The 12,595-nt window shown below is 40.9% G+C and overlaps 1 protein-coding gene across 3 annotated transcripts in view; it reads right to left on the bottom strand.

Moving 5' to 3' along the window:
- The window catches only part of PACS1 (phosphofurin acidic cluster sorting protein 1), a 152,769-nt gene that overhangs the window by 34,938 nt on the left and 105,236 nt on the right, over nucleotides 1-12,595 (bottom strand). For all 3 annotated transcript variants that reach the window (XM_042905693.1, XM_042905694.1, XM_042905695.1), the window contains exon 2: nucleotides 6,641-6,728. In XM_042905693.1, coding sequence (XP_042761627.1) covers nucleotides 6,641-6,728 — 88 coding nt within the window. The remainder of the gene's footprint in view (nucleotides 1-6,640; nucleotides 6,729-12,595) is intronic.

Raw genomic sequence — 12,595 nt, 5'->3', positions numbered from 1 at the left:
ACCTCTCCTCACTTTAGTTGATAACCTTTATTCCTACTTAGCTGAGAAGACAGAAGCACTAGGAAAAGGGCTCCCACAACTCCCAGCACACTTACCTACTTAGCACATTTGTGCTCATGTCCCCTCCGACCCTCCTGTTATACAGATGGAGGCCCTACTCCCATCTGAAGTCAACCACTGCACTTGGGCACCAGAACTCATCCCTCCTCACCTGCTCAGATACTCTTCTACCCAGTCTTTCAGGTCCTACAAAATCAACCTTCCTCTTTATTCTGGATCATTTCTATTAGCAAACATGTTGTTATCTCTCTGATCTTAAAACAAAACAACAACCCCAAAAAACCCTCTCTTGTCACCATGTGCCCTGCTGGCTACCAACCCCTATCTCGCCTTCCCTTAGCAAACTCAAGAGCTGTCTATTTTTGCTCTCCTGAAGTCCTCTGCTTTCATTTTTCTTGTAAATGCATTCCAGTCAACCTTCCTATCTCCACCATCCCACCAAAAATGCTACTGACAAGGTCTCAAATAACCTTCACTTTAAAGAACCTGATGACCCATTCTCATCTCCTTGGGCTTATCTGCGCCTTTTGATAGTCACTCTTGACTTCCAGCAACACTTCCTTCATCTGGCTTCCAGGATCCCATACTCTCTTTGATTTCCTCTTATCCTCTGGCTGTTCTCTCTAGGCTTCGATTTCCGGTCCTTCCTCCCCTCTCTGACTTCCTAATGCTGGAGTGCCTGGGGCCTTAATCCTTAGACTTGTTCTCTTCTCTGCAGTCACTCACTCCACTCCTAATTATCTCATCCAATTTTAAGGTCTTAATTAAATATACTCTCCAAATTATCTCTCTATCCCAGACCTCTCTCCTGGACTCTAAACCCATATATTCAATTATCTATTCAACATCTCCTCCTGCATGTTTAATAGGCATCTCAGACATAACACGATAAGCTGAGTTTTGGATCTTTCCCTCAAACCTGCTTCAGCCAGTCTTCTCCATCTCACTTAATGGCATTTCCACCCGCTAGTTGTTTAGGGAAAACCTCTGGCAGGGTGCCTGCCTGGCTCATTCTGTAGAGCACGTCGTTCTTGATCTTGGGGTTGTGACTTCAAGCACCATGTTGGGTGCAGAGATTGCTTAAATAAACTTCAAAAAGAAAAGAAAACAATCCGGTGCTACCCTCATCTCTTGCCTCAACCACTGTTATGGCCTATTAACGAACTGGTCTTCCTCATTCCTCTTCCCTACCTACAGTCTCTTCTCTATACAACAGCCACAGTGATCCCATCACTTCTTTGTTCAAAACCCTCCAATTCACACAGATCGAAAGCCAGAGACTTTGTAATTATCTGCACATATCCTGTTCCTCCCTTCTTTTTTTAAAAAAATGTTTATTTTTGAGAGAGAGAGAGAGAGAGAGAGAGAGAGAGCACAAGTGGTGGAGGGGAAGAGAAAGAGAGGATCCGACGTGGACTCCATGCTGATTGCAGAGAGCCCGATGCAGGGCTCGAACTCACGAACCTTGAGATCATGACCTGAGCTGAAGTTGGACGCTTAACTGACTGAGCCACCCAAGCACCCCCACTACACCTTACGTCTTTGACCTCACCTCCTTCTGCTTTCGTTCCTCTCCAGCCTCACTGGCCACCACTTCCTTCCTCTTGGTTCTGCCAGAAACATTCCTGCCTTAGGGCTTTGCTTTGCCTTTTCCCTCTGCCTAGAATGCTCTTTCTCCAGATATTGCATGGCTCCCTCCTTTCACCTTCAAAGTCTTTGCATAAATGTCATGTCTCAATGAGGCCTACCCTGACCACCCTAACTTCTCTCACCTCTGGCATGCTAGATCCCTTTATCTTATTTATTTCCCCACAGGACATATCTCCTTCCAATAGCAACAGCCCTTATTATTTGAACTCTCACTATCCAAATATGTGCTATAAATACTTGTAAAACTTTCTTTCCCAATTGCATTATCTGAATTGCAAACCTGTTAAAACCAATCTGTGTGTGCAGGTAACAGGACATAGAGTACAGGGCAGTCCCGGGATCACAGTGAGCACTGGTGCTTTCAAAGCATGGTGCACTACTATTCTCATCTTTCTCGTCCTTCTCCAAAGATTTGCTCTTCATGGGCCACAGTACTTGCTTCTTCCAGGGCCTAGGGCACTACCTACTTGGGTCCAATTTCAGAATTATCTTTAGTACCTTTACATATCATCTTTAAGCTATATAACAGTAGATCTTCATTTGCAGTATAGAAGCAAGACACTTTATATCTGATACTACAATATCATTACTTATAGTGCATAAAAATACCCATTATTGAGTATTATTACTGCATTAATAATTAGGTTCCTGCTGTTTTTTTATTTTTTATTTGAGAGAGAGTGTGTGTGAGTGGGGGAGAGGGGCAGAGGGAGAGAGAGAAAGAATCTTAAGCAGGCTCCACGCTCAGTGCAGAACCTGATGTGGGGCTCGATACCACAACCCTGGGATCATGATGGGAGCCAAAATCAAGTTGGACACTCAACTAACTGAGCCACCCAGGAACCTGGGTTCCTAGTGTTTTAAATGTTTCCTTTTTAAATGCAAAATTATTCATGAATGGTCACCTAAAATTTTAAGAGTCCTGTAGTAATATTTTGAGAAAATAGGTAGAGGGGCACCTGGGTGGCTCAGTTGGTTAAGTGTCCGACTTCGGCTCAGGTCATGATGTCGTGGTTTATGGGTTTGAGCCCTGCATCGATTGGGCTCTCTGGTGACAGCTCAGAGCCTGAAGCCTGCTTCAGATTCTGTGTCTCCCCCCATCTCTGCTCTTCCCCTGCTCATGCTCTGTGTCTCTCTCTCAATAATAAATCAACATTAAAAAAAATTTATAAAGAGTTGGGACCCTTGGTTTCGGCTTAGGTCACGAACTCACGAACCATGAGATCAAGCCCCACACACAAAAATTATACATCCAAGTAGCTTTTGTTTATGTAGGTACAACTATCAGTATTTACCATATTAGGAATTTAAACTGAGACATTTAAAAATATGTATAGGGGTGCTTGGGTGGTTCAGCTGGTTGTGTCCGACTCTTGGTTTCAGCTCGGGTATGGTCTCTTGGTTCATGAGTTCAAGCCCTGCATCAGGCTCACACTAACAGCGCAGGGGCATGCTTGGATTCTCTCTCTCTCTCTCCCTCTGCCCCTCCTGCTTGTGCTCTCTTTCTCTCAAATAAATAATATATTTTAAAAATATAATAAAAATATGTATTAATTCACTTAAAAATAATAAACCTTTCACATGTTTACATAAGGACATTTTTTAATGAAAAATGTCTTTTCCAAAACAAAAACAATTTAGTAAGAAGATGGCATGTTTTTTTTTAAACAATTTTATTGGGATAGAATTCAAATACTATACAATTCACCCATTTAAAGTGTACATTTCAATAGCTTTTAGTATATTCAGAGCTGTGCAAACATTACCGCAATAAGTTCTACAGCATTTTCATCACCCCCAAAAGAAACCCGATACTCTTTAGCTGTCACCCTACTAATCTTCTCACCCTCTACCCCCAACCCCAGGCAACCACTAATTTACTTTCTGAATCTATCAATGTACCTATCATGGACATTTCATATAAATGGAATCATACGACATGTGGTCTTTTGTGACTGGCTTCTTTCATTTATTAGCACAATGTTTCCAAGCTTCATCCATGTTGTAGCATGGATATACCACCTTTCACTTATCCATTTGTCAGTCAATGGACTTGGTTTGTTTCCAGTTTTTAGCTCTTATGAATAAATGCTGCCAATGAACATTTATGTGCAGTTTTATGTAGACATGTTTTCATTTCCCTTGGGTAATATCTAGGAGTAGAATTGCTGGGCCACCTCATGACTCTATGTCACACCTTTTCAGGAACTGCCAGACTATTTTTAAGGTGGCTGCATGATTTTACATTTCCAACAGCAGTATGAAGGAGACAGCATTCTTTTACATTTCTGCAAATCTCTTTAATGTCTGGCTAATAGTTGGATTCTCCTACCTGCTTCTGTATTCAATTTGTTGCAAAATATTGTTTTGGTTGGGTATATGAAAAAAATCCACACTCAAAGAGATACAAAGTTAAAAAAAAAAGGAGGAGACTTTTATAGCACTGTTACATATTAAAATCCAATTAACAGAAAAAGGACATCAGTGGCAAAACTGAGAAATCTGAATAAAGTCTTTAATTTAGTTAATAGTATTGTACCAATGATAATTTCTTAGTTTTGATAAAGGTACCATGGTTAAGAAAGATGTTAACATTGGGAGAAGGTGGGTGAGGGGAATACAGAAACTCTATATATTATCCCTGCATCTCTCCTGCAAATTTAAAATTATTTCAAAATAAAATGTTAAAAACAAAACCAAATCCATTGGTCTATTTTGTTCTTTGAACAGATCTTATCCCAGCATGATTTTGTAACCTCATGCACTGGTCATTTGGAAAACACGGGTTCACTGAATCAGGCAAACCTTTCTACACATTTTACTATACAACTGAGAAAACCACTGCCATTACTATCACCACTGATCTCTTCAGTAAAGTCCTTAAGAACTGGGAAGCTGTCAGGCTTATACTGACACATTTTCCAAAATTCTAATTTTCACATGAAAGATCAAATTTTATTTATCATTGGCCCAAAAGATTCTCAGTTGTTTCCCTTTAAGTGATAGGTTGTTCATTTTCAAGAAAATGTCTTCCAAGTAGCCGAGTCTGAATAACCAGTTTGTCTGTAAGCCCTTCTTTCACATAAAAATGCTATTCCGTTACAAAAGCAACTATTTTAATTCACAACTCAATTGCACAAGTGTTTGTTCAAGACAACTGCATACTTCACCATGAGCAGAAGTGCTTTATGCATGTTTCCCATTTCTGTTTTATCCCCTCACTGCTGTATCCCCTGTGCCTAGAGCAATGCTTTGCATACAATAGGTGCTCAGTAAATATGTATTAAATGAACGAATAAATGAATAAACAAGCCACTGGATAAATGAGTGTGATAACATCTGTAATTACTTTCAGCTGCTTGGAAGTAAAGCAATAAAAAATTCAGGATATTTATAGTTTTTGGGTATAATTTTAAATTTTACAGAATGTTAAATATTTAATCAGGAAATAAAGGACATTATTTCTTTTGGCAAAGGCTTTTGACTGTGGGGATGGCAAAAGCAGCAGGGAACTTTTAAAACCATACCAACAGTGTTTGTACTGGAAAGCAACAGCTTTTATAGCAAAGGCAATGGTTCCTGAAAACTGGAACCCTGCCCATGACCTAGAAATGGGTATAAAATCAGGACAGAAAGAAAAGACACTGTAAGTCTCCACTTGCACATCGTTGCCGTGTACTTGTTTTTTCAACTCAGGATGCCTGGGAATGTTTCACAGAATTGGGAGGAATTACACGCACAAAGATGAACAGGAAATCAAAATATAAAGTGGGACATGCAGGCATTCATAAAGAGTAATTAAAATACTTTAAGTTTTGAGGACTAAATTAAGATAATGTATTTATCTCAGAAAGAGAGCTGAGGATCTCAGTGTAGGGGACACATACTGGGAGTGCCACAGATGTGGATTTTAATGAGGCCACTATTAGAATAGACTGCTCATAATAGGTGATCTAGCTAATAAACTGTGCTGGTTAGTAGGAGTTACCATACAGTTCACTACTTTCCAACCAGTAAGAATTCACTAAATACACCATTCTTAAGCTAAAGGATCCAATCATTATTTAATGACTCTAGAATCTCAGTAAACTCTAGGGAGTCATCCTTAGGAAGGACTTACCAGTTAAGGAAGGCCTGGTAGTGGAGTTTAATGACTATATAAATTACCTGCTCTTTAGTTTCTGGTACCACTTCTGCTACCTGGTAGTTAGCTGGCAACAGGTAAATTCCTTAACCTTCCTGTAGTTCAGTTTCTCCCTTCTTTCCTGAACTTTTGGAATGCTTAGAGTACGAATGTTTGTGAAATATTTTGGGTCCCTTTAAGATACTGAATAAGTATAAAGAATAAGTGGGTGGATTGCCCAGAAGCTAAAATGTTCAGTAAGTTTTTAATTGCCAAATTTGAAACAATAATCTATAAATTTCTTCTACCCTATAGAAAACCTCGAAACAAACACTGGCCACCACAGCAATTTCTGAATCATTTATCCAACACTTTAGCATCTGTATCACTTGATCTTCATTCTAATCCTGTTAGATATGCAAGGCAGGAAGAACCATTTTAAATCTTCAGACAAAGACACTAAAGTTTAAAGAAACCGAGTGGTTTAACTAAGAGACAGAACTGGGACTCCTTAAGTCTCATGAGCTCAGTCATCTTATACTCCTGCTCCTTGCTTGGCTGAGGGAGGGAGGGAAGGAAGGAAGGAAGGAAGGAAGGAAGGAAGGAAGGAAGGAGAAAAGGAAAGGGAAAAGGGGAAAGGGGAAAGGAAAGGAAAGGAGGAAGGGAAGGGAAGGGAAGGGAAGGGGAGGGGAGGGGAGGGGAGGGGAGGAAGGGAGAGGCAGACCCTCATCAGTATTTCTCAAGTCCCAACAGCAGGCATAAAGTTATCCAGCTTCCTTGGACCCTGAACAATCCTGCTCAACTTACCTGTAGCTTCACAGCAATGACCACCGAGTTAAGATCTTTGTCCATTTCTTTTAGCATGACGAGTTTCTTCAGGGTCAAGCTGAATAGCCTACAAAAAATTTGAGAAAGACAATCCAGTCAAACGTAAGGAATTTAGGAGAAAAGTGATAGATGATCTGATGGGGAAACCGCTCTACCTAAAGAAAGAATGTTAGAATGCCAAACAGCGTCCTCCTTTAGTAAAAAAGCACTCTCCTGTTTAACTTTTATAAACAAGTGTCAAAAGGTATATTCTTCCATGAATCTCTGCGGATGCCCATTGATCTCAAGCTAAAACTGACACACTTTTTCCCTCATATGTGGGAGAAATTTCTGAGGGGAGACCAAGGACAGGTACAGATGTTTGTTTTGCTTATCCAGTCCCTCTTCTACTTTACATCTGATCACACCTGAAACATTTACAGATGTACATCTGTAGCAACAAGGAGATAATCCACACAGACAAAATAGACACCGTTTGCAGAAAATGATTTAAATGGCCACAATTTGGGTTTCAGTTGAATTGTGCTTGAGGTGTGCAGAAAATCTTCAGTGCCACCCAATGAGGAAGTTCCCCCTAACTGAAAGAGACAGGACTGTCCCTTGCTCTGGAGTCAGCAACTGTCATTTGACTTGACCTTGCCTTACCAAAACAGGCCTACCCTGGTCTTCTAGGAAGAGTTGGGAGGGAAACTTTGGATACTGCCTTTCTACTTCTGGTTTAAGTGGTTCAAATCCAGCACATTCTCTTCCTTGGAGAGGCTCTGACAAATGGGGACTCACACAAAGGATGCTGCTCACCAGAGTCATAACAAGTTCTCAGACTCCATTTTATGCTTCCTCTCTCTCCCGTGCTGCAGCTATCTTGCCCCTGCTTTCTATCTGTCTCAGCTCTCTGCGCTCCTTCCTCATACTCTAAACTCCAGTCATACTGAGTCTCCTTTAGGTCCTTGGGTGACACACACCTCTGGCCTTCTACCAAAGGGCTTGGCATAGTATAGCTGCTCAGCAAACATCTGTTAGATAAAATGTTATAACTTCCTAATGCCTCCTCATTCACTGACTAGCGCTGGGAGCAAGAGCTACCTCACCTGCGCTCCTAAAACATGCTCAGGTTTATTAAACTGCGATCACCTGGGTTCATGCTCTTTCCTCCAAAATCTCCCCCTCAATGCCTACCCACAGCATTATAGGTTTCTCTTTCCCTTCAGAGCAGAGACATGCTGGCCCAAAAGGAACTCTGGTTCTGCCAACATCAAAGGGATTATTATATTCCACAGAGTTGGCTGTTAAGAAACGTATGAACTGTGTTGTTCAACTATGTATCTTCAAGCCCTGCTAGAAAGGAAAGGGAACACGACTGGATGAACAAATGGAAGAGACTGGATATGCTGTCTTGTTCCTCATTGAAGGCTGCTATTTATGAACGCTTTCAATGGGTTAAGTTTTTGTTTCTTTCCAAAGCAAACATTTTCTAGCTTCTGACTGATGTATCTATATCCAAGATATAAAGAGTCACAGAACTGAATCTGGGACACATGCTTCTTCCCCTCTGCTTGTTATCCTTCTTCACCCTTTTACACATTCCATACATTTAGTGAGCGTCTCTTGTACTCTGGGTACCAGGTTAGTCGTTGGAATTGTAGAGGGATGTGGTTCGCAGCCTCATGGAGATTATACACACCAGAGGGGAAGACGAGTAATGACTTACACTCCTTGCCCTCAGCTTTTTCATGTCCCATAAGGCTCTGGACCATCTTTCCTTTTACATAACATGTAAAAATTGTCGGGTAATACAGCAGAATTTTGTTAGGAAGGAAAAACATATCATAGACCAACAAGTGTTTACTGACTCAATAAACCTTTATGCCACAGCACCTATGTCAACAAGAAAGCCAAGAATGATTTAGTACCTGAGGTAACAAGGCAATAGCAAGACTGGATTTTCTCAGTGTTTGCTTAGAAACTAGATATACCACACTGATTTCCATACTACTGGCAATAGTTCAATAGATATTTTTTGTTTGTGTTTAATGGTATGACTCAAAGGGATGTGGGGACTTAAATGCATTCTAGTTCTTCAAAGTATAAGAAAATGTGTATGACTCATTAGGCACCCACCATGTAACACGTACTTGTCATATACTGCATTATCTCATGTAAGTCTTATAATAATTCTAACAGGTGGGTAATATATCCACCCATTTTACAGATAAGGATGCCTGAAGGATTAAGAGACTTGACCAAGATCACACAAACTGGTCGAGCCAAGATGCAAACTTAGGCCTATCTTAGCCCAGAACCCAATTTAAGTTACTACAAGGCACTTTATTAGAAAGTTAGAAGAAAGTATTTTAATTACAAGTAAATATTTTCAACATACATTTAATATAACAGAAAAACTCTGAAGAAATAAGATACATTTCTGCTTAAACCACGCTCACACACAGTTGGCTGCAACAGCCCTAGACAGCTCCAAGGATGACTAAGCCTGACTGAGCCTGGCAAGATGTTCCGACTGGAGGTGCCGCAATGCATAAGAGGCTGAATTAGATTATGATCCTAGATGTTCTTGCTACCGTATGTTTTACTGGTTGGATACTTCTTATGCAGTAAAAATACAGAATCCAAGGCCTAAAAGGAAAGGGTCCTTCCCTGATCATATTCCTGTTTTAATCAGTTTTTCTACAGCAGAAAATAACTTCACACTAAAATTATAAAAACTAATAATTCCAAGTGCTGGTGAAGATGTGGCATAACCGAAGTCCCCTGTGTGGCTGGTGAGCGCAAAACTGTACAACTGCATTCAAGAAAAGCACTTGGTAGTTTATCAGTTGACATTAATTATATGACTATTCCTACGCCGAGCTCCCAAGAGAACCCAAGAAAATGAAGGCAGACCCCACAAAAAGACAGGTACAGGAATGTTCAAAGCAGCTCCACTCATAAAAGCCCTAAATCAGAAATAACTAAAATGTCTACCAACAGAAGAATGGACAAACAAATGTGCTATGCAAAAAAGAACAAGCTACTGACACATGGGACAACATGAATGAATTTCAAAAACACTATACTATGTTGGTCTAAAGAAGGCAGACACAAAAGACTACAAACAATATGATTCCATCCATATGAAGTTCAAGAATCAATAAGACCAATGCATGGTGATAGATGACAGCACAGTAACCGAGGCAAGTGGAGGCATGCATTGGGAAGGGACACGAGACAAGGGAACCCTTTAGAGTAACTGATACATCATGGTGGCCACGTGGGTATACACACATGCCAAACCCCACAGAGCTTTAGATCCAAGACCCATGCAGCCCGCTGTATACAAACTACACATTACTTTTTTTTTTTAAGACCAGAATGAAGGCTTTAGAGACAGACATAGCCAGGTCTGAATTACAGTTCTGTCACATTACTCTCACTTATCCAATCAGCCTACAATGAGCCAGGCACTGTTCTAGTTATTTGTGACGTTATCAGTAAACAAAACAGACAAAAATTTGTGTCACAACTTTAATTTTTATATTCTAGTGAAAAGAGTCACAAACAATAAACACAGATATTTTAAAAATTTCATAGTATGTTAGACACTGACACATACATAGTATGTGTTAAAACAGAAGTAGGTAAGGGGGATTGTGAGTGTGAAGCAGAGGGCAAGGAGGCTTGTAATTTTAAGTAAGTTGGTCAGGGTAGACCTCACTGAGGAGTTCTACATTAAGGGAAAAAAGTGCAAAGGTCTTAAGGTATAGCACACTGGTCTGTTTGAGACAGAGGAGGCCAGTGGAACTGAAGTAGAGTGAGCAAGGGTAAGAGTGGTGTGGGATAAAGTCAAATACACGTCTGGTGGGTGGGGGGCCTTACCAGCCATGTAGGGCTGTGTAAACCATAATAAGGACTGGCTCTTATTCTGGAAGGAATGGGGAGTCTGGGGAGCTACTGGCTTTAAGTGAGAGACAGGGCTTGTTTTACATTTTAATAGGATTGTTCTAGCTGTTCTATAGGATAGAATGAAGGAGAACAGAGGGGAAGGGGGAAAAGTTGAATCAGAAGGCAACTACCAGAGTGCAAGCAGTAGACCACTTGTAGTTTAGAGGGTAGGGTAGCAGGGTGGCAGCACCGGAGGTGGTAAAAAATGGTTTGAATTCTGAATACACTATTGAAGATGTAGGTCAACTCCTGGGTTTTGGGCCTGAACATCTGGAAACAACCCGGTGCGGTTATCATTAACTGAGATGGGTAAAACTTTGGGTAAAGCAGGTTTGAGGAATTTAAGATCAACTGGACACTTTAAATTTGAGAGGTCTCTTAGATTTCTAAGTAGAGATGATGAGCAGCGAGTTAGATATAGAAGTCTGCCTCTGGGCTGAAAACATTAATATGTAACTGTGGCATAAAGGTGGAATATAAAGAAATGAAACTGGATGAGATGATCCACAGACTGAGCACATATACAAAGACAAGAGCACCAGGGTCAAGCCCAAGAATACTTCCACATTAAGGACCAAGAGGTGAAGATGATGAACTAACAAAGCGATCAAGAAGGATCACCAGGGAGGCAGGAGAAACACCAAATAAGTGGGATATTCTAGAAGTCAAGAGAGACTGGTCAGCTGTATCAAATGTTGCTGATGGGTCAAGAGAAAGACTGAGAACGGATGACTCAATTTAGCCACACGGACCTTAACAAGACCAATTTCACAGAATAGTGAAAAGGAAGGCATAACTGGAATGAATTTGAAAGAGAAGGGGAGGAAAGAACTGGAGACAGAAAATATAAAGACACAAATCTGTCTCAGTCCTAGCTCTACCCCCAGCATCCTGAGTAGTAAACTTCTTGTCCAACAGAAATACAGTGCAGGCCACAGGTATAACTTTCCTTTCTGGGAGTCTGCAATTTTGCTATGTGCTAGGAAGAGGGTACCCAACCAACGAGCCCCCAGTAAAGACCTGGGCCCTAACTCTCTAAGGAGCTTTCCTGGTGACAGTATTCTCTAGGTGTTGTCACAATTCAGTGCATCTTGTGTGACTGCACTGGGTGAAAACTCTTGAAAGCTTGCACCTGGTTTCCTCCAGACTTTGCCCATGTACCTTTCCTCTTTGCTGACTTTGCTTTCGTATTCCTTTTGCCGAAATAAGTCATAGCTGTGACTACGGCTATGTTCTGAATCCTATGAGTCCTCTTAGGAATCCTTGAACCTGGTGGTGATCTGGGGGACCCCCAGCCCAGAGTGGGCAGAAAGGGACAATTATAAAAGGGTACTTTTGGGGTGATGGATATGTTCATTACCTTAATTGTGGTGATGATTTCACAAGTATGTATTTATGTAAAAACTTGTCAAATTGAACACTTTAAATATGTGCAGTTTATTGTATGTCAATTACACTTCAATAAAGCTGTTTTTTTTTTTTTAAAGGAAGGTTCCACCTATATAGTCTGCTAATTGGCTGCCCCACATCTATTTTCCCCTTTCTACTTAATAACAGAGCACCAATTTTTAGCTAAGCATGTTGCTTCCTAAAATAAAAGACCACACTTCTCAGCTTCTTGTGCAGTTAGGTGAAAACACATGCATAAAATCTGGCCTGTGCATAAGTGGACATATTAGGTATGACGAGCGGGAAGATTTTTTAAAGGGAGTCCACTCACCTAACAGGTTCTTTCTCCTCCTTCTGGTCTGCAGTGTAGGCTGATGGCTCTAGCTCCTGCAGCTAACTTGGACCATGAGGGAACCTTGATAATTCGAGCCATGTGTGAGGAATGTGAATTAGATTTCTTTTTTAATGTTTATTCATTTTTGAGAGAGAGAGAGAGAGAGAGCGAGCGAGCATGGGGAAGAGGCAGATAGAGAGGGAGACACAGAATCTGAAGTAGGCTCCAGGCTCTGAGGTGTCAGCACAGATCCTGACCCGGGGCTCAAACTCATG

This window comes from Panthera leo, chromosome D1 (genome assembly GCF_018350215.1).
Source record: "Panthera leo isolate Ple1 chromosome D1, P.leo_Ple1_pat1.1, whole genome shotgun sequence".
NCBI lineage: Eukaryota > Metazoa > Chordata > Mammalia > Carnivora > Felidae > Panthera > Panthera leo.
Note: the sequence above shows the minus strand (reverse complement) of the source record. Positions and strands in the feature narration are given on the sequence as shown.